At 40.1% G+C, this 19,333-nt stretch overlaps 2 protein-coding genes across 3 annotated transcripts; both read left to right on the top strand.

Moving 5' to 3' along the window:
• Positions 1 to 1,391: 1,391 nt before the first annotated feature.
• LOC308395151 (oxysterol-binding protein 1-like) lies at positions 1,392 to 10,764 on the top strand. 2 transcript variants are annotated; one of them, XM_080879850.1, is made up of 18 exons: positions 1,392 to 1,485; positions 2,271 to 2,441; positions 2,707 to 2,915; positions 3,046 to 3,208; positions 3,305 to 3,416; positions 3,509 to 3,707; positions 3,820 to 3,934; positions 4,021 to 4,084; positions 4,182 to 4,349; positions 4,440 to 4,685; positions 4,933 to 5,053; positions 5,272 to 5,375; positions 5,504 to 5,599; positions 5,880 to 6,064; positions 6,193 to 6,422; positions 6,604 to 6,642; positions 6,828 to 6,875; positions 8,122 to 10,764. In XM_080879850.1, the coding sequence occupies exons 2-18, from the start codon at positions 2,308 to 2,310 to the stop codon at positions 8,262 to 8,264; spliced, it is 2,376 nt and encodes a 791-aa protein (XP_080735976.1). In that variant the 5' UTR covers positions 1,392 to 1,485; positions 2,271 to 2,307; the 3' UTR covers positions 8,265 to 10,764. The 2 variants fall into 2 exon arrangements, with proteins under 2 accessions (XP_080735976.1, XP_080735977.1); XM_080879851.1 differs by lacking the exons at positions 6,604 to 6,642; positions 6,828 to 6,875.
• Positions 10,765 to 12,449: 1,685 nt separating this feature from the next.
• casp3a (caspase 3, apoptosis-related cysteine peptidase a) lies at positions 12,450 to 19,333 on the top strand. Its single transcript, XM_080881365.1, has 6 exons — positions 12,450 to 12,664; positions 13,026 to 13,165; positions 16,680 to 16,808; positions 16,943 to 17,118; positions 17,216 to 17,324; positions 17,440 to 19,333. Exons 1-6 carry the CDS (start codon positions 12,600 to 12,602, stop codon positions 17,667 to 17,669), a joined length of 849 nt encoding a protein of 282 aa, XP_080737491.1. The 5' UTR covers positions 12,450 to 12,599; the 3' UTR covers positions 17,670 to 19,333.

Here is a 19,333-nt window from a genome sequence, read left to right as displayed (position 1 = left end):
CTGTTTGAGTAGGGTCTGTAATTGTGCCCTGGCAAATATAGCAGGTGCATTTAATTTCAATATTTTTAATGGAAACTACATGACAGGAATTAATGCAAACATAAGTGCATTATGGGTGCACACATTGACTAATTACCCAAAATATAACAATATAAACTCACTGGCCACTTCTTTTCAAATACTTGTTAATAAAAAATGTCTAATAAACCAATCAGATGGTGTAGACATACTTAAGATAACTTCCTGAATTTGAAAATGAGCACCAGAATAAGGATGAAGGGTGATTTCAGTGGCACTGGTGTTGGTACAAGACGGGCTGGCATGAGTACTTCAGAAAATGCTGATCTACTGTGATCTAGATGCAAGATCACATCTTTGGAATAGTGGTGTAGTAGGAGATTCACAAAGTGGATCTGCAGCAATGAAGATGCGGTCATGTCAATATGGACCAAACTCTGAGGAATGTTTTAAGCACTTTGCTCAATCTATGCTACAAAGAATTAAAGTAGTTCTGAAAGCAAAAAAGGCTCCAACCTGGAGGACTAAACTCTTAGTTATACGTTAATACATAATCTGTAAGTTCTCATATAAACTGGGCTGAAAGTCATGCTATACATACAACAATGTAGTTTGGATTTTTTTTTAAAGGAAAAGTAGATAAATGAACTTATTTTACATGCATAATACCATTCATATTGCTTTACACTGTAAACCAGAACAATACTAATGGGGCATAGCCAGTTGATTCAGATGTAAAGGTATTTATAAATATACATACCTTCTTTGAATTAGTATGAGAATGAGTATGGACATTAAGCATGTTTTCTTTACACTGATATAGCCTGCTTCTTTTTTGTCTGTGGAGAACCACAGACATTATTAGAGAGACAAAGACCCCTGAACTGAAACGTATGGGAGAATTCTACAATAGCAAAGATAGTATACATAGATACAGACATTCATACACTACGACAATTATAGTATAATAGTAATTATTTTTTGCATTATGTGATAAAATTATTTTTCAAACAAGGGATAAATAAAGTTTTTTCTCATGATCAAAAACGTCAGCAAACCGTTTTGTTGTTGTTGTTGTTGTTTTTTAAGTTATTAAGTAGTGAAGATAATTTATGGGATGGTTAATTTTCAACTATAGAGTCTTACCAAATAACTTTGAGTCGTTTTTTTTTTTTTTTTTTCATTTTCACTGCAGGTAACATGTATGTGTAACATTGCATGTGACAAATAAAGGCTTGATGGATTGTATTACATTGAAAATAAGAAAACAATATCTGGATCTTCACAGGGCGTACAACCATTTACATCAACTGCCGAGAGGCGTTTAGATTGACTGGCGGAACTAAAGCGCACGGTTTAGATGCTGGTCGAACCCTATTTTGTTGCACAACCTGTAGCAAAGTGGTTAGCGAAGCAAAAACTAGCGAGCTAACGTCGCATCATCAAGCTCGATATGCCCGCCCATCGGTGAGTCTTGCAGCTATATTACATTAAGTTATGCATCGGATGGATGCATAGTGAGAGGGCTGCACGGTTTAAAACGATAATTGTCAACGTCTGCGGCGTGTCAGCTTTTCCAAAGCTTCCTGTTGTTTAGCTAACCGCAAGCTTAGTGACAGCGGGCAGAGTTTTAAGTAGCTTTGATGTGGTAATCGGGGTAAGTTCACTATCAGTATCCATGCTGTTAATTTGACACTTCCATGTAATCCTACGAGACCAAGGGAACGGTTGAGCTCACTGTTATCGGCGCTGAGCTGTGTTTTCTGGATGTTTATTAGTTTCCTTCAAACGCGATAAAACTGTAGCGAAGCAGGTTATTGGAGTCGTGTCAGCGTCCCTCAGCTCGTTTTGTTTTCACTGGAAGGTGCCACGACAAGCCTAAAAGTTTCACGGAGCCAGAGCTAGTGCCAGTGTTGAGTCATATTTTTTTTTACCTTTGACAAGCGTGGCTATGTAGGTTTAATTCTGATGACTCGGTAAACATAAACATAAGTGATTGCAGCCGATCTTAGTGGCGCAGGTTGAATCTGCTTCCGTTACCCGTAACGCATTGTGTCTTATATAGCCAAAGATTGATGAATTATATGGTTATAAGATGGTATAAACTTTAGGATGTAGTTACAATGTGTCTTGATTTACTGTAAGTGTGATGTCTTTATAGTGAGCTTGTATCATGCACATCATGTATCAAATGTGATGTGCATGACACAAACTTTACAGTAATGCACCTGTAAATGTTTTTCTCTCCACAGCCTGTAACATCACTCAGTGAAAGCACAGGCTGTTGTGATGTCAGAGCCAAAGTCCCCTACTCCGACCCCTGGAGACACATACAAGGGTTGGCTCTTCAAATGGACAAACTACATAAAAGGTTACCAAAGACGCTGGTTTGTTCTCAGCAATGGCTTGCTCTCTTACTACAGGTAAGTTATATGAAGAATACTGAAGCTATAATAATTTGCAATGAATTTACTCTATTCCAAGCTCAAAAAGAAATTGCAAAAGTATAGCTTAAAGAGGATCCATGCATTAAAATTTTATTATAAGTATGCCTTGTAATAAAGGCCTTTTTACAGGACAGCAACAGAACCACAATAACACCACAAAGCCATCTGAGCAGTACACATCTATAAATGTAAGTGATTTGCAAACTGCAGATTTGACTGCTGTTGTCGTCTCTGTCTTCAGGACTCAGGCTGAGATGGGTCACACATGCAGAGGCACCATTAACTTGGCCACAGCCAACATTGCTGTGGAAGATTCGTGCAATTTTGTGATTTCTAATGGAGGGGCACAGACCTATCACCTGAAGGCCAGCTCCGAAGTAGAGCGCCAGCGATGGATCACTGCTTTGGAACTTGCAAAGGCGAAGGCTGTCCAAATGCAGGCGGAATCTGGTAAGAGGGACTCTTACCAGAGGACAATGCAGGGGACTCCATAGAGAAAGCTTACAAAGCACCCAGAAGCAAACTCTTTCACTGAATTGTGTTTGTGTTGACTAATGACACTCTCTGTTTTCTTCCTTAGATGACTCAGGTGACGATTTCCCTGCAGTCTCGCCAAACTCAGGACAGGGTGGAGACTGCCGTAACACAGAAATCCAGTCTACATTACGCACACTTAACAGCAAAGTGGAGGATCTTGCCACCTGCAATGATCTCATTGTCAAGCATGGGTCTGCTCTCCAAAGGTAGTACTTACTAACAGACTATTATCCATTAACTAATCTTTTTTTTTTTTTTTTTAATTACGCTTACCCATTAAAATCTTTATTTCACAATTTTAGGTCTTTATCAGAACTTGAAGGACTTCGTGTCGCAGTGGACATGGGAGAAAAGGTCAAACAAGTCACAGAGAGAGCCACGCTGTTCCGAATCACATCCAATGCCATGATCAACGTAAGTCAATCAAGCGTTAATAAAAGTTGAGCAAACAGCTCTCCCCCTGAGTGTGTTACTGATGATGTCTATTTTTTTGCGTGATCCTCTAGGCATGTAGAGACTTCCTTTCCATGGCTCAGAGCCACAGTAAGCGCTGGCAGAAGGCCTTACAGACTGAAAGAGAACAGAGGATACGTCTGGAGGAGACTCTGGAGCAGCTAGCCAAACAGCACAACCACCTAGAAAGAGCTTTCAGAGGAGCAACAGTTCTCCCCCCTTCATTCAGTAATCCTGCCTTAGGAAACAAAGGTGAGAGTCTTTTCATCATCGGAAATTCTTACTCTGCCACCTTCGTTACCGATCTGCTGAGGTCTGTCGAACCGTTAAGTTATTCAGTCTTCCAACTCTTTCTTCATTTCAGGGGGTGTTTCAGGGAAAGCCGATGCCAGTGACGAGGATGATGACAATGAGTTCTTTGATGCTATGGAGGAGCCAGCAGAGTTTATTACTGTCCCCGCTGACCCCAAATATCACAGGTACAAACTGATATTTTCTATTGTCAGACGTTTCTTTTCCTCCACATGTGTTTTGTTTTATACTTGACTCTTATCCTCTTCTACAGGAGATCTGGCAGCAACATCAGTGGGATCAGCAGTGAGACTGGGACGGATGATCAGTCGGTAAATGTGCGTTAAATTTTTATATCTAATTATTTTTGTATTAACTGCATTACCATATCAAAGCCACCTAACTCCTGCTGATATTTTCTTTATCTTCCATCAGTTTGATGAACTTTCTTTGGCATCAAACCCAGAGTCTCCACAGCCGCTGGAGCTGGAGCCAGTTAGGCAAAGGCGAACTCGTATCCCGGACAAACCAAACTATTACCTCAATCTGTGGAGCATCATGAAGAATTGTATTGGAAAGGAGCTCTCAAAAATACCGATGCCTGTAAGAAATCTGTGCACACAACAGCGTCAATGTGACTTTTCCATTTAAAAATAATCAGAAGTGATGAGATGTGTCTCTGTGAATTTTTAGGTGAATTTTAATGAGCCCCTGTCAATGTTGCAACGTCTGTCTGAAGACCTGGAGTACTACGAACTCCTTGATAAGGCTGCAAAGAGTCATAGCTCTCTAGAGCAGATGTGTTATGTGGCAGCCTTCACAGTGTCTTCCTACTCCACCACAGTCCACCGCACAGGAAAGCCCTTCAACCCTCTGCTCGGAGAAACCTTTGAGCTCGATCGGCACAGAGAGTGCGGTTATCGCTCTCTTTGTGAACAGGTAGTTAAAAAAAAAACAACACACATTGTAAAACACAGAAATGGTCTACATTGCATTGTTTTTTCACAAATTATAATCGTTTTGATTCAGGTTTTACCTGTTTCCATTGCAAACATGCTTTATTTACTCATGTAGTATTTTGTCCTAGTCATGTTTGTTTTCTTAATGCACTCAAAGCCATTGTATAACTACAGTGACCATATGTTAAGCTTCCTGACTCTTCTCTCTCTTTGTTACCTCTTCTTAGGTCAGTCACCACCCACCTGCCGCAGCCCACCACGCCTTCTCTGAAAAGGGCTGGACCCTCAGACAGGAGATAACACTAGCCAGCAAGTTTAGAGGGAAATATCTCTCTATCATGCCTTTGGGTGAGTGCGTGTGTGTGTTTGTATAGCTGCAAACAAAGACACAGCATGCGAGAACAATACACCTGCTAAGCCTGATGTTTTTATCCAGTGAACACCGTCTGTCTTACACTACTGTAATTCACTATTTCAGTGTAGAATTTCATTTTTTCACTTTAGTTCATGGGATATATGGGATACGTTTCCATCACTTGCAACATCATTCCCTTTTCTCTCTCCAGGTTCTATTCAGTGTATATTTGAAAAGAGCAACAATCACTATTCTTGGAAAAAAGTGACCACAACAGTTCACAACATTATTGTTGGGAAATTGTGGATCGATCAGGTAATGCCAAAATGTTTTAGCTTAAACATTATGAAAACATTAGATGTTTTCATATGATGTTTTGATTTTAATCTGCTAGAGAACAAAACACGCAGAACATTTTCTTTCTTTATTTTGTCCTGTGCCAGTCGGGAGAGATAGATGTGGTGAACCACAAGACAGGAGATCGCTGCCACCTCAAGTTCGCTCCCTACAGTTATTTCTCCAGAGATGTACCGAGAAAGGTTGGCTCCTTTTTTTCCTTTTTCTTTTTTTGTGTTTGTTTAAATAAGATAATTTGAGTGAGGTTTCCTCAGGCAGTATTTTCCTTTCAAGATGATGTTATTACATCCACTAGTACATAAGTTGATTCTGTTGAGTCATCCTCATCCTCTTTCCTTCTGCATATGAGCCGTCATTTTCCCAGGAAACTTATAGGAAGCCTTTAATGGCAATGGTTTTATTATTTTCTCTCCTCTACAGCCTGCAATTAACATATCTTAATTAATTAATGTCTCCTTCTAGGTAACAGGAGTAGTAACAGATAAGGATGGAAAAGCGCATTATGTCCTGTCAGGAACGTGGGATGAGAAAATGGAGTTTTCCAAAATTATGCAGAGCAGTAAAGGTGAAAATGGCACTGAAGGCAAACAGAGGACTGTCTATCAGACACTCAAAGCCAAAGAAATCTGGAGAAAGAACCCGTTACCGTAAGTGTTTTAGTCTTAAAGCCTGGCGACGTTCAGAAGTGTGAACGTGTTCTCAAACATTTGGAGCGGAGCTGTTGTAAATACTGCTGCTCTTTACTTTTAATGTTTTTATATTGTTGAATTTGCAGGGAGGGAGCAGAGAACATGTACTACTTCTCCTCTTTGGCTCTGACTCTCAATGAACCCGAAGAGGGAGTTGCGCCAACAGACAGTCGGCGGCGACCTGACCAGCGGTTAATGGAGGAAGGCCACTGGGACGAGGCCAACGCAGAGAAACAGCGTCTAGAAGAAAAACAACGCAGCACCCGTCGAGAAAGAGAGAGAGAAGCTGTGAAAGCAGCCAGCTCACCTGAGGAAGGTAGGACGACGGAGAGCGAGTTTGTGTTTAGCATGGGTTTGATTTTTTTTGTTTTGTTTTGTTTGTATTTGTCTTATATTTCTGTCTGATGTTGTGTCCATTCATCTTTTATCCATTTTTGTCTGTCTTGGTGTTTCTTGTCTTTCCTTTTTTTTACCCCCCCTCCTCTCTTAATGCTAAGCTGTCACTGAGGCTTCGATCAATGACTCGCCTTTGAAAAGCAAGTACTCAGCTTAGTCTCTTCTCACCTTTGGTGTGAACTTCAGACCGCACAATCAAAAGTGCACACACGAAATGTTTGTGCGTTCAGTATTAAGGTGCTCAGCATCCTCCTCTCTTAATAACAGCTTATTTATATTAATATGTCCCCCCCCCCCCTCCCCCGTTCCTTTCTGTTTCATTTAGCTGATGCAAAAGAGCCTGCTCCTGCTTCAAGTGAGATTTCTGATGAAAGCAAGTATCATTTTACAGTTTTATACAAAGTGTACTTTTAAAGGTGCTTTGTGTGGCTTTTTTACTGAGCAAGTACCGTTTATGTCCACGGGGTGGTTGCTGGGTGCGTTTGCTGCTATCAGTGACTTCACAGCTCATATGTGTCATTTTGGATGTTCCAGTGATTTTCACTTCCTGGTTATAATGAACAAAACTATAAGTGTAAAGAGATTTTCACTCATTGTTAACTCATGTTCACATTTTAGACCAGCAAAGAGAAGATCTATAATCTAACCCTCTATAGAACCACCTAATCAGGTCAAATCTAAATGACCTATCAGTTCTTAAAGCACAATCAGTTTATTACACAAATCAACTTATTTCTTTGTTACGATTAGTCTGTTGGGCTTTTGTTAAATTTTTGAGCAGAAAATAATGCCTTAGATGCGACACATGGCACTTTTAAAATTTGAAGAAATCTTTTTTATGTGGATTTTGGATGTGTCTTTATGTTTGTGCTGGGTTTTGCTCAGCTGACACTGAGGATTCCCCCCCTCATACACCTGTTGCATGCAAGTAGTCCATTTCGTTTTCACTCACTGTCATTTTCAAATCACAGCAGTTCTGTTATGTCTCAACTTCCAAAGAAGAATCATCCTTTTTTTGTTTTTCTTTTTCTTTTAATAGCCCCTTATGGACCGTCACTCTTCCCTTATATAAGCAAGTATTCTGATCATGATTTAATGCATAGCACCAGTATATCACATTTTCTAGTAATGTAGTTGAATCCTAATGACCAGAAAAACATCCAACTTCCACCATTTTCCTCTTTACAATTTGCTCTCTTAGTGGAAGGCAGGGAAGGCCCTTATGGAGCTCCAGCCAAAAGCAAGTAACATTCATTTCGACTGTTGTCCCATCTCTTAGACCCTCTTAGAGTAGCTGTATACAGCTGTAGAGGCCTCACAACATTGTAGAGTGGCAGTTTGTCTGTGATTGACCAGCATCCTCTGACTCTGAAGCAGCTAGTGTGTTATTTGTGAGCCTGGTCCTCTCCAAGTGGTTATACAGAAAGAGCCCCCTGCATTTTGTTTGTATAGGATGCATCTGAAGATCAAGGTAATGCTAACATTTATTTGTTTCTCATGGGCAGAACTCTGAATGCATATCGGCTTAATTTAAGCATGATATGTAATCCTGGCTGAGTGGGGGCGGGTTAACCTTTACTGTAGCTTCTAAATTGAAACGTTCTTTTCTTTTTCAATAGGTGCCCAACCAGACACCTACCAAGCACTGTGGTTTGAGAAGATAGATGATCCTGTGTCCGGAGAAACGTTGCACATCTACAAGGGGGGTTACTGGGAAGCTAAGGAGCAAGGGAACTGGGATATGTGCCCTGACGTCTTCTGAGCACAGCTGAACAATTTCCCCACTGAGGTGTACAAATGACACGATCGTTAGAGGGACCCCTTTTTCCTATCACATTAATTAGGAAATCCAGTTTGACATCAGCCTAGCCCGTCATCTGACCAACCTCCTTCAGCCCCTCCGTTCAGCAGGATCAAGGTCGGCTGGACTTCGCGTTTAAGTACACACGATTGCCTGTGTGGCATTGTAGTCACCCTGCAGCTGGTTGGTGTTCCTCCCACTGCCTCTCAAACCCTGAAGTTTAGCTTGGTTTTGGTCCACAGCTTCTTCCCAGTCCAGGGTTTTCTGATCCAGCCTTCAGGTTGCAGTTTGCAGCAGCTCTTTCTGAAAATGTCATTCTGCAGTTTCTTTGGATGTGCTATTGTTGGAAGGGTTATTGACCCAGATGGTACCTTTCGATATGAAAGGCTTGCTCTGATAGGTTGAGGTACTACCTAACATGATTAATGTATGTTTTTCTGCCACATTCCTGTTTGTTTTCCAAATACTCCAAAGCCTCCTCAGCACAAAACCACAGCAAGTCAAAGTTAAATCGCATCCTTTTATAATTCCCACAGTAATATCCACGTTACCATTTTCAGGCCACAAGCTTAGCTTTTGGCATTTTGGAGATAAATGAACATACATTCGATACAGAGATACAGAGCCAGACTGATATAGGATTTCTAAGACTGATATACTGGCCTAAATTTGACACAGTGACCTTTTAATTTTCTTTTTGGGCACATAAACACATTTCCTTAACATTTGTTACATGTATTTATTTATCTACTCGTTTACGCTCTGCCTGACTATGCTCAGAGCATCTGGTTGTGTTTCTGTTGTGTTTCAAACACAGTGTAGCCAACAGGGAAGTGGACAAAGCGTAACATCAACAATCAGAATATTCCTTGTGTTTCTGTGTTCTGCATTTCATTCTCATTTATAGGTCATTCTAAATGCCAATACTGACAAATCGGCAAATAGCTGATATATCAGTCGGCCTCTAATGCAGAATTTGCCTTTGGATTTATAGTGATTTGTGGTGCTGCTTCAACCCCTGAAACAACAACTATGGAGGTATAATATAGCTATATACTAAGACTTTTAAAAAAATGGTTTGAACTGTCTTATTTTCCCCCATTCTAATACTCCTCCTATGCCCTGTAAGTACACCGCAAAGATCCAGAAGTATTTATTATAACTGTGCTGTCCCGCTTATTGGTGGAGTTACTCATATAAAACCTGAATATGGCTTCATACATCGTTCATTTCATACTACAGGAGTAGTAGAGTACTACTGAAATGGCAGTTACTGTTGCAGATGCATTTTTAGGTTGTCTGTGGTCACAGTCACTTAACCTCAGAAAACACTCTTTTTTGGGGGGGGGGGCGTCTTTGCTCAAGAATTGAAACAACAGCTATGACATTTGCGTTTGTGACATTTGCATTGGGGAAAACTGCCCCACTTCTCAAAGCTGATAAATTTCAGATGTATTTTTCTAATTTAGCTTTAAAAGTTTCACTCCTGGTTTCACAGTAGATGTCGAGGCCATCCACGTGAGTTTGTGACTAAATTTAAATCAGCAGATCTGTGCGCTGAGTTGTCACGGCGCTGCGTGGAGTTTACTGCTAACTCGAGGATTTGCAAACTGAGGGCATTTGAAGCGAGTGGTTTGGCCTTTGTGGTTAACTTCAGACTTGGCGAGCATAGCTTTAATCTTGATTACAAATATTTGTGTGCTGTGAGTTTAGATTTTCTTTTTTGTTTTTTTAAAATAGCAATAACAGTGCCTCTGCTCCTACAAGAGGCACAAATTGAAATGCGGGGGTAGCGTTGAGCAAGAACACTAAAGCTGCACAAACCGACTTTTGTCTCGGTCTTTGCTGTTGTTTGTCTCGAGGTGGTGGACTGTGCAGGTGATAGAAAGTTTTAATCAATGTCATATTAAAGTGTACTTAAAATAAGCTCTACCAACAAAGATGACAAAAACAGCGCTAGAAAATGATTTCCGTGTGAATACACCAAATAGTGAAATAACTGTGATCATAAGTAGTTGTGTTGATGAAGAATATAAAAAGAGTGATGCACTTTTAAAGTTTTGTTTTGGGGTTTTTTGTGTTTCATTATCATTGTTTACTCCATATGAACATAGTTTCATTTTCTGAATCGAGGGCACCGTGTTACAACATGTAGCTCTTTAGCAACCAAGTTAGCTTTCAGTTTGAAATATTCGTCTTTATTTGTGTTCTGCCACCGTCATCTTCACCGAGGCTCTGCGAGCTATTTAAAAACACTTCTTTATAGAATAGGTGTACAGATTTGTGTCCTCTGTTGTTTTTATTACATGTAACATTTCTGTTTCTGTGTTCGTTTGAATTGTGTGGTTCTGTCATTTCATCTTTATGTTTCTAGTTTTTTTTTTTCTGTCGGTTTCCACCAGTTTCATCACTTTGTTCCAGCTAGTGTGGTTTTTTTTTTTTTTTTTTACCTCCTTTTTTTCTGACTGTCCTCGTCTACAACTGTCCAAAGCTCAGTTGGTCAGATTTTGATGTTGGCTATTGAGATATTTGTGTGAGCTTGTTCTGGAAACTTTTCCTAAACCATGTTCAATAAAATATGAAATGAATTACAATTCTAAGGAAACTTTTCACCTTTTTCTGTCCTTTTGATGGAGTTTTTAAAAGGATTGTTTTAGAGCAGGGGTGCTCAATCCCAGTCCTCGAGAGCTACTGTCCTGCAGCTTTTAGATGCATCCCTACTCCAACACAGCTGAATCAAATGTTTGATTACCTCTTCAGCATGCCATCAAGTTTGGAAAAGGCCTGATAACAAGCCATTCATTTGATTCAGCTGTGTCGGAACAAGGATGCATCTAAAAGCTGCAGGACAGTAGCTCTCGAGGACTGGGATTGAGCACCCCTGTTTTAGAGATTGTGGCTGGATTAAAGTCTGAATTGAGATGAACTGCTTATCTTTGGTATTAATTTTATCAACTCTCAACAAAGCGGTTTTACTAATATAATGTATATGTGTAATTTCAAAGCAGATGACTACTTTTTATTTCAACCTGTTTGAATTGCTGTACCCCTTGAAAACAACATACCAACATTTAATAATGTAGTGTCTGTGTAAATAAGCTCCACGTCTAGTTAAAGGTGGAACTTGGGTCTTTTATAAACAAGTACTCCTGGATGTGCAAAGGTTTAATTCATTTTAAAGATGAAACTATACTTTCAAATGTTCACACACTGGACACTATATTAGGGACACCTTACTCATACAGGGTTGGGTCCTTTTGCCTTTAGAGGTGCATTAATTACTTGTGGCATAGATTCAGCAAGGTGCTGGAAACATTCCTTTAGAGGTGACATTGTGGACCATATTGACATGATAACATCACACAGTTGCTGCAGATGAGTTGGCTGCGCATCCAGTGATTCAAATCTGTTTCACCACATTTCAAAGGTTCTTTCTTGGATTGGGCTCTCTGTAAGCCCTAAAGATGACTGCTTGGAAAAATCCCAGTAAGTCAGCAGTTTCTGAAATGTATTTGCAATATTTTCATTTAAAATGGGTCCACAAGAAAAAACATTTTATATGAATTAACATAAAAAGATTTATTTCATAAATACGGGACAGCAAGCTACCAAAATGTTTCTGTAACTTTACACATTTACAATGTAAACCCCGAGAATGTGCTGATAGATTTCTTTTCAGTTACTAAAGATGAAAAACTTTGGCATAGAAAAACTAATTTGCACCGTAAATGTGTAACTAAACGTTTTTACACTGACGGTCTGATTGAGTTTAGATCATAGTGGGCTGGATGTGGCCCACGATATAAAATGAGATTGACATCTCTGGTGTCTACGCTCGAATGCATCTACCATGTGATTGGCTGATATTTATGTAAAATTGTGGTTGAATGGGTGTACTCAACAAAGTAGCCAGTGATTGTATTACACGAGTTAAAATAAAAATAAAATGTAAGAACCCGAATTAAATTATATTTCTGTTATTGTGAAACGCCTTGGGTCGATTGTTAGTTAAATTCAGTGATCAAACGTATGTTGTTTGCGTCTGGAGAAGTCGTTTCGTGGACGTTTGTAGCTGTTCTCGTCTCGGCACGCCCCTGAACGTAAAACGAGCGCATCTCTGAGTGACATCAGCATCTTTTGTTTACCAGTCAGCAGAGAGTCCCTCAGGACCACACAGCAGCAGTAAAGGGAGAACATCCGCTGCCAGAGCACGACTGGGCATTTTTGAGGCCTTCTCTTTGTCACATAGAGAGCGTGAATTTGTTTGGTTAGCGTTTAATTACTTGCCTGTGAAAAATGTCGGAAAACGGATCCGGACCTGGAGTGGACGATACAGACGCAAAGCCAGGCAACGGAAAACAGTGAGTCACTGGATTAAGCTAGTTAGCAATCTTTATGTGTTGCGATCTATTGTGTTCATATCCTGTTGACGGTTCATGGTAAGAGTGAAACCGTTTGTCGTCCTTGACCTCAAAGATCACAGCCGCTCGTTTTGTCTTCTTCTTCTTCTTCTTCTTCTCCTCCTTTTTTATTGCTGTATTAACGCTCTGCTGTACTTTAACATTGTGCTATTTGATCGTTTGATATAACGGAGCTGCAACTGTAGTCCAATCTTTGCATGCTTCTTTCTTTATTTACAGCAGCATCTCTCTGACGTGCATTATTTGCTGAGTTTCTAATCACACATTAAACTTCTAAACTAAATGTTGGCTTGTCCGTCAGATCAGCGGGCTCTTCGTCTGCTTCTGTCCCCATGGACGTGGATGCCAAGCCCCAGTCACACAGCTTCAGATACCGCCTCGATTTCCCCAGAATTGGCCAGTGTATCATCATCAACAACAAGAACTTTGACAGGAGTACAGGTGAGCATTTGGGCGGTCTGTTAGTTTCTGAAATTTAAACTCGAAACGAAACAGCTGTAAGTAACATCTAAAATTAATCTTCCTGATTCAGTTTCAAGCGCAAATCGAAAGGTGATAAAATGTCACATATGTGAGAAGCTGTAGAGCTACACTTGGTATATACAGCAGGTCTGTGACATTTAACGTGTGTAACATTAGACAAACTGATGATCCATTTCTCTTTAGGTGAAATGTGCGATGATTTGACCAGCACTGCATAATATAGATGAGTTGGGTGAAGAAATTAAGGCTTTAATTTTGGAACTATGCATGCAAAAGAGCTCATCAGGGTTCTGCTGCATGCATACAGTTCATAATTTAACTTGGATCTACTGAACTCCATTATGCACTTTAGACATAAAAATTGACCTAGAGCTCCCTTGTCACAAAGGGTGACTTTAGCAGGGAGCTCCGCATGTTTGATTTGGCAGAGTTTTTACACTTGACGCAACCCCGAAGGGATTTGTGTCTTCGACTGGAATCAAACCAGTGACCTTTCCCTTCCTAAGAGAATGCATAAACCACTCCAGTATGGCTGTACATTTGACATGAAGGTCTTAAAACGTGTTAAAGTGTTGGGATGTGTGTGCGGGAATTGCGCTGCTGGAGTTCAGGGCTTTAGCAATTTATATTACAACCAGTTCAGTGCAAGATATTTTATGGATCTGGACAAAAAAGCAACCACTATGTGGGTTACAGGTTATTTATTAGCTCAGTTTTGCTCTTGTTGCACTTTGTTGTTCAGCCAAGTTAGGGCCCTTACGTGAAGTAATAAACTAGTGATACAGAGACCAAAGCTGATATAGAGGACAATGTTTGCACAACTGTTGAAACCAGTTGCTGTATTAACACATTAGAAAATGTATTTGCTTTGTTTTCTTCATGCTTAGTAAATAAAAACAGGTATGGGTGGTGCACCGAGTTAACTATTTACATAGGGAAGTGAATCCAGACTAATGGTAAAGGTTAACTTTGGGTAATGGATCCATTGTCTCAAATTTTCTTTGTTAAAACTTTAATTAGGTGTCAAATATGCCCATGTCATTCCCATACTAGTGTTTCTAATGACAATACATCCAGCCCCCCATTTTTACTAGACGCCTTTGACACAGGGGTGTGCATGGTAGAAAGCTGGAGGAGGGGACTTCTTTGAGTATTAAATGTGAGGTGATGCCACCTTGTTGTATGAGTGTGTGTTGAGGCTAAAGGCTCACGTTTCATCTGCCTGTTGACAAGTGTTTGTTAGGGCTTATTTGCAATGCTAAGCTCTCCCTTGGTAACGTGTCGCATCACTGCGTTGAGGCTTGAACTCTATGCAGTAATGGCCCACACTGTGGAGGCAGTGCTAAAGTGTGGCTTCTCTTCTCCTCTATTCTCTATGTAGGACAGAAACCAGGTGATTCATCTCACTTCTACACCTTTTGAGAGTTTATAGGTGTGGAAGGTTTAACCTTAATGCTGTGGATTCCTATTTCCTCCATTTACTGCAGGTTTATTAGATGTTCTGGTTGGATCTGTTGCAGTTTACGTGTTAAGTATCCTTGCATTTGATGACAGTAGGTTTTGGGAGCTGCCAGCACATTTTACTGTCAGCTGGCTCATCAGCAAGTTCAGACACATGACTCAAAGTATGATCAGGCACGCAAGGCATGGGTGTGATCTATAAGATGACTGGCACTGATCAGTTCCTCTTCCTGTTCAACATTTGCTGTGGAGTATTTTGTTTGAGAATATTCAAAATGTAGATTTTATTAGGAATGAAGTTGTTTTAAATATTGTTGCTTTTGGGTGTTGGCACAGAGTTCTTTATCATTTTCTGAGGCTCAGATGATTATACTGGTTGCGTGATACTGGCTTTTTTTCCATTTACTTTCAGAGATTAACCTTTCCCTCTGGTTTGTGTTCTCTAACTTTTTCTTTTTTGTCTCTCCAAAAACCTGTTTGCTGTTTTACTGTTTGAGGTAATCAGAGGGCCTCCAGGCTTGGTGGTTGTGGGCTGTGTTGTCCTGTTTTCATGTTCTTGTTTTAACAAAGAAAAAAGGTTTAACCTCATTTCAGTGGGGTTGGAATGTAAATGACAGAGAAAGGAACAATACATTTTAATGCACTTCTAGCAAATATATCATTAATCGGCACATATTAAATAGTTTAAGAAATCAAACTTTTAGCTGATTATGTTCTCTGAAATTGTTCAGAGCCCTAAAACTGTAACGGATGGTTGGTGCCATCATTGCGCTCGAGTTCAGGCTCCTCGAAAGCTGGTGTGTCCTTCTCTGACCTTTCATCTTGCTCTAATATCTCATCCCTCACACTGCGATAAGTCTGAATCTCCTACAATTCTGAGCAAAAGTGAAGTACTCAGGAATTAGTAACTCCTATTGCCAACCATAGAGGACACTGAATCAAAGTTTTGCCCATCATTTTGAAAAGAAAGCCAGAAAGCCCAAGATGTACACCTGACTATACTGATGGATATACAGGTCTCAGGTCCCTTACGTGATAGCAATGAATAAACATCAAAATAAACATCAAATGGCAGCTTTTCATTTATCTTTGTCAGTATAGCCATGTGTTATTTGTATCTACTGAAATGGGAATATCTCTTTTTTTTCTTTTTTTTTGCCCTCTAAAAATCAGAAGTGCCCCCAAACCCCCCAGTCTCAGTCAGCTTCTACATCTGTCTTTACAAACGTCCTGTGATGGTCTTAATATTCCATCAGATTTGTGTTTTTGAAAACTTGTCTGGCAGGACTAAAAGGGCACACACGACTGCGTATTCAACATGCATCTCGATGTTCTCAGAGCAAACACGTCGAGTCAAGTAAACATCAGTAGTGGTTGATCCTGTACTTCGTCGTTTAGTTAGCGGAAAGGAGCAGGAGTTACCTGAACAATAACAAAGCTCTTTTTCTGTTCAGGTGCCTCATGACGAATAAGCCCTGACAGTGTGACTGTAAAGCAGTCTTTTTTTTTTTCTCGTTTCTTTACAGCTGTGTAGGTTTTGTTATTTTCTGGCTCATTGCTGCTCAAGATGGGCGGAGATCATGCATTAGTAAGAATAGGTGCGCCTGTTAACACCAAAGTCATTGGGTAGATCCATGCAGACTCGCTCCTGCTTCGCTTGAGTCTAGCACACCGAACAGCACATGCTGCTAATGCTGACCTGCCAGTGGCAAAAAAACCCTTGTACCAACAGAATCCAATATAAAACGGACCGATAATGTGGTTTTGTACAACACTTAGAAGCGTGTTAAAAGAAGAAATTGAAGATGCTGCTGTTTAGCTGCAGTACACCTCCCTCCTGCTACATCCAGTCAGGTTTCTCATGCCCGGCTGTCGTGTGGAAAAGCTAAATCAAAATGCGCTCCATTTATATTGTTTGTTTGTTTGTACACTCAGAAGGAGGAAATGTTGATTTGTCTTGCACATGGTTTTCATGTTGAAGTAACCAGAATTGTGGTTTTGTGTGTTCCAGGCATGAATCAGCGAAACGGTACTGACGTGGATGCAGGCAACGCCATGAGAGTATTTAAAAATTTAGGTTATCATGTGAAGCTGTACAATGACCAGACAGTTGATCAGATAATGAACGTTTTAACTGCTGGTGAGAATGATTTAAACCTCCCACTGCTACTCGTAAAATTAAAAATAAGCCTCATGCTACTGACTCTTTTCACATGCTTTTGTTATGTATCAGCTATACGTGTATTCATTTATCCATCTCTTTGTTTTTTTAAGCATCCAAGGAAGATCACAGCAACTCGGCCTCTTTTGTCTGCATTCTTTTGAGTCACGGGGATGAAGACTTGTTCTTCGGCACGGACGGCTCAGTAGCGCTCAAACACCTAACTTCACTTTTTCGAGGCGATCGCTGTAAATCACTGGCGGGAAAACCCAAGCTCTTCTTCATCCAGGTACCGTGGTGGTTTCTCTTCTAGTCCACTTCCTCTAACCTGCAAACCTGTAAACGAACACTGCTTCTTTTTTTGTGCATGTGTTGACATTGAATAGGCTTGCAGAGGTACAAATCTGGATCCAGGCATTGAAACAGACAGCGGAACTGATGGTGTTAAGATCCCTGTGGAAGCAGACTTCCTCTACGCCTTCTCCACTGCCCCAGGTTAAAATAAGGGCCTTTCCTTTTTCTTGTCTGTGTTTTTGCATGCTTGCATATTGTTTCCTTTAAGAAATATTGTATTTGAACAAAGCATATTCCATGACTCATCTACACACAGGTTACTACTCATGGAGGAATACTCAGACTGGGTCCTGGTTCATCCAGTCGGTGTGCGACATGATCAGCAAGTACGGAAAAGAACTGGAGATCCTGCACATCATGACCCGAGTGAACCACAAGGTGGCAGTAGAGTTTGAGTCTGCCTCCAATTCTCCGGGGTTTCATGCAAAGAAACAAATCCCCTGTATTGTGTCGATGCTGACCAAAGAGATGTATTTTTCTCGTTAATGTCAGAAAACTAGAAGAAAGGCTTTGGGAGTGCTAGAATTTTTTTTTTTTTATTTAAATGTACACTTTGCAACTCAATATCTCTTCTAACGTTCATATTGCTTGGAGGGCAGACACGATGCAAATGTCAGTGATGCTTCACCACCTTGGCATTATTAAGTTTATTCAGTGTTGAGTAGTTATTTAAGTCTGGCATTCACTTTTACCCCAGCAGCAGGCCCTTTAACCAAAAGGAAGGTTATTTTTCACATACCAACATGACATAAAACCTACAGATGTCTACAAGTAATAACAGCTTGAATTTCCGGGCTGAGTGTGTTACACGTAGACGCCTTTTTGCTGTTTACACTGCACATTTCAGGGAACACTGTTGTGAGTCAGTTTGATAGGAAGTTTGACCTTCTGCGTTTGTGTAATCATGAAACCATAGACGGGCTGATTGTCCACCAGCAACAATATCTCATACATGAGGAGCCTATTGTAACTTAAGTGTCTAAGCACGAAGATGGTCTGTCTTTTTTGTTTTCGTCTCTATTTACATTTGTATTTGTCTCCATTGTTGTGTGAGTGATGTCATTCACTGGATCGGTACCTGATGCGTTGTGCAAAGCCTGAATGAAAGCACCACCTGAACCTGGTGGGTAAATTATTATGTAGCAAATTCAAGAGCATCCTGTAAGTTAAATGTATGTGGGTTAGAAAGCTCAGAATTACATTTTTAATTTTCTGGGGTTTTTTTTTCTTTTCTAAAGGTCTATTTCTTTCTCTTGCTTGTGAAAATCTTTGATGGGGAAACAGGTTTAATAGCCTGCATGGGAAGTGCTCAGCAATCCGCACAATGCTGTCTTTTGAGCCATATTTTAACACGTTAGACATACTTGAACTTTTTTATTTCACTACTCTTTTCATGGCTTCTTGACTGGGCCGATTAACCTCATAGGCAGTCCACGGTGCAAAGTGTTAGACATTTCAGGATGTGGTTAGTTTAATTTGCCAGACAACCGGAACTACAAAGATGGATTTGTTCAGACAGGTGATACTTTCACTTTGTTTTTTTATCTTGTGTAGACACAAAGTGTAGTACCATCCTTTCCCCGTAAACTTAAGAGGTTTGGTCAGACCAAACATGATCTTTGAATATGTTCACTTTGGCTTCAGGGATCAGTGATGTGCCTTTTTCCACAAACAATGAGCCAGTAAAAGAAATATTGAATATTGATGGAAAAAAGCTTTTGGTTGCAGCCTTAAAGAAACATTCATGGTGGCTTTTTTTAAAAATTAATAATTAATAATGAAATGCAAATTTACTAAAGACATTTTGTACTTCAGTGATGCAATTTTCTTAATAACCACAAGCAAACTGAGTAAAAGTTCTTCTGCAAAACTCATGTCACCATGAATATCAACTAATTCATAAGAGATGAAGCACAGTTTGATTGCACATTGATGCTGTTTTTACATGTGACAAATCATGAGAATGCAATTGTTTATGTACAGCAAGCCAGCTGTATGTGTCACTTACGCTGTTAAAATAATTCATCGTTGCATGTTTGACACGCACTTCTCAATTTGGCTTTTTTGTAAAATCGTGATTTTGTAAGCAGCTGTGATGTAAGGTTGATGAACTGTCTTTCACGCAAAATAAAGACCACTTTGTATTCTGT

This window comes from Rhamphochromis sp. 'chilingali' (assembly GCF_963969265.1).
Source record: "Rhamphochromis sp. 'chilingali' genome assembly, chromosome: 4".
NCBI lineage: Eukaryota > Metazoa > Chordata > Actinopteri > Cichliformes > Cichlidae > Rhamphochromis > Rhamphochromis sp. 'chilingali'.
This window is presented reverse-complemented; position numbering and strand designations above follow the sequence as displayed.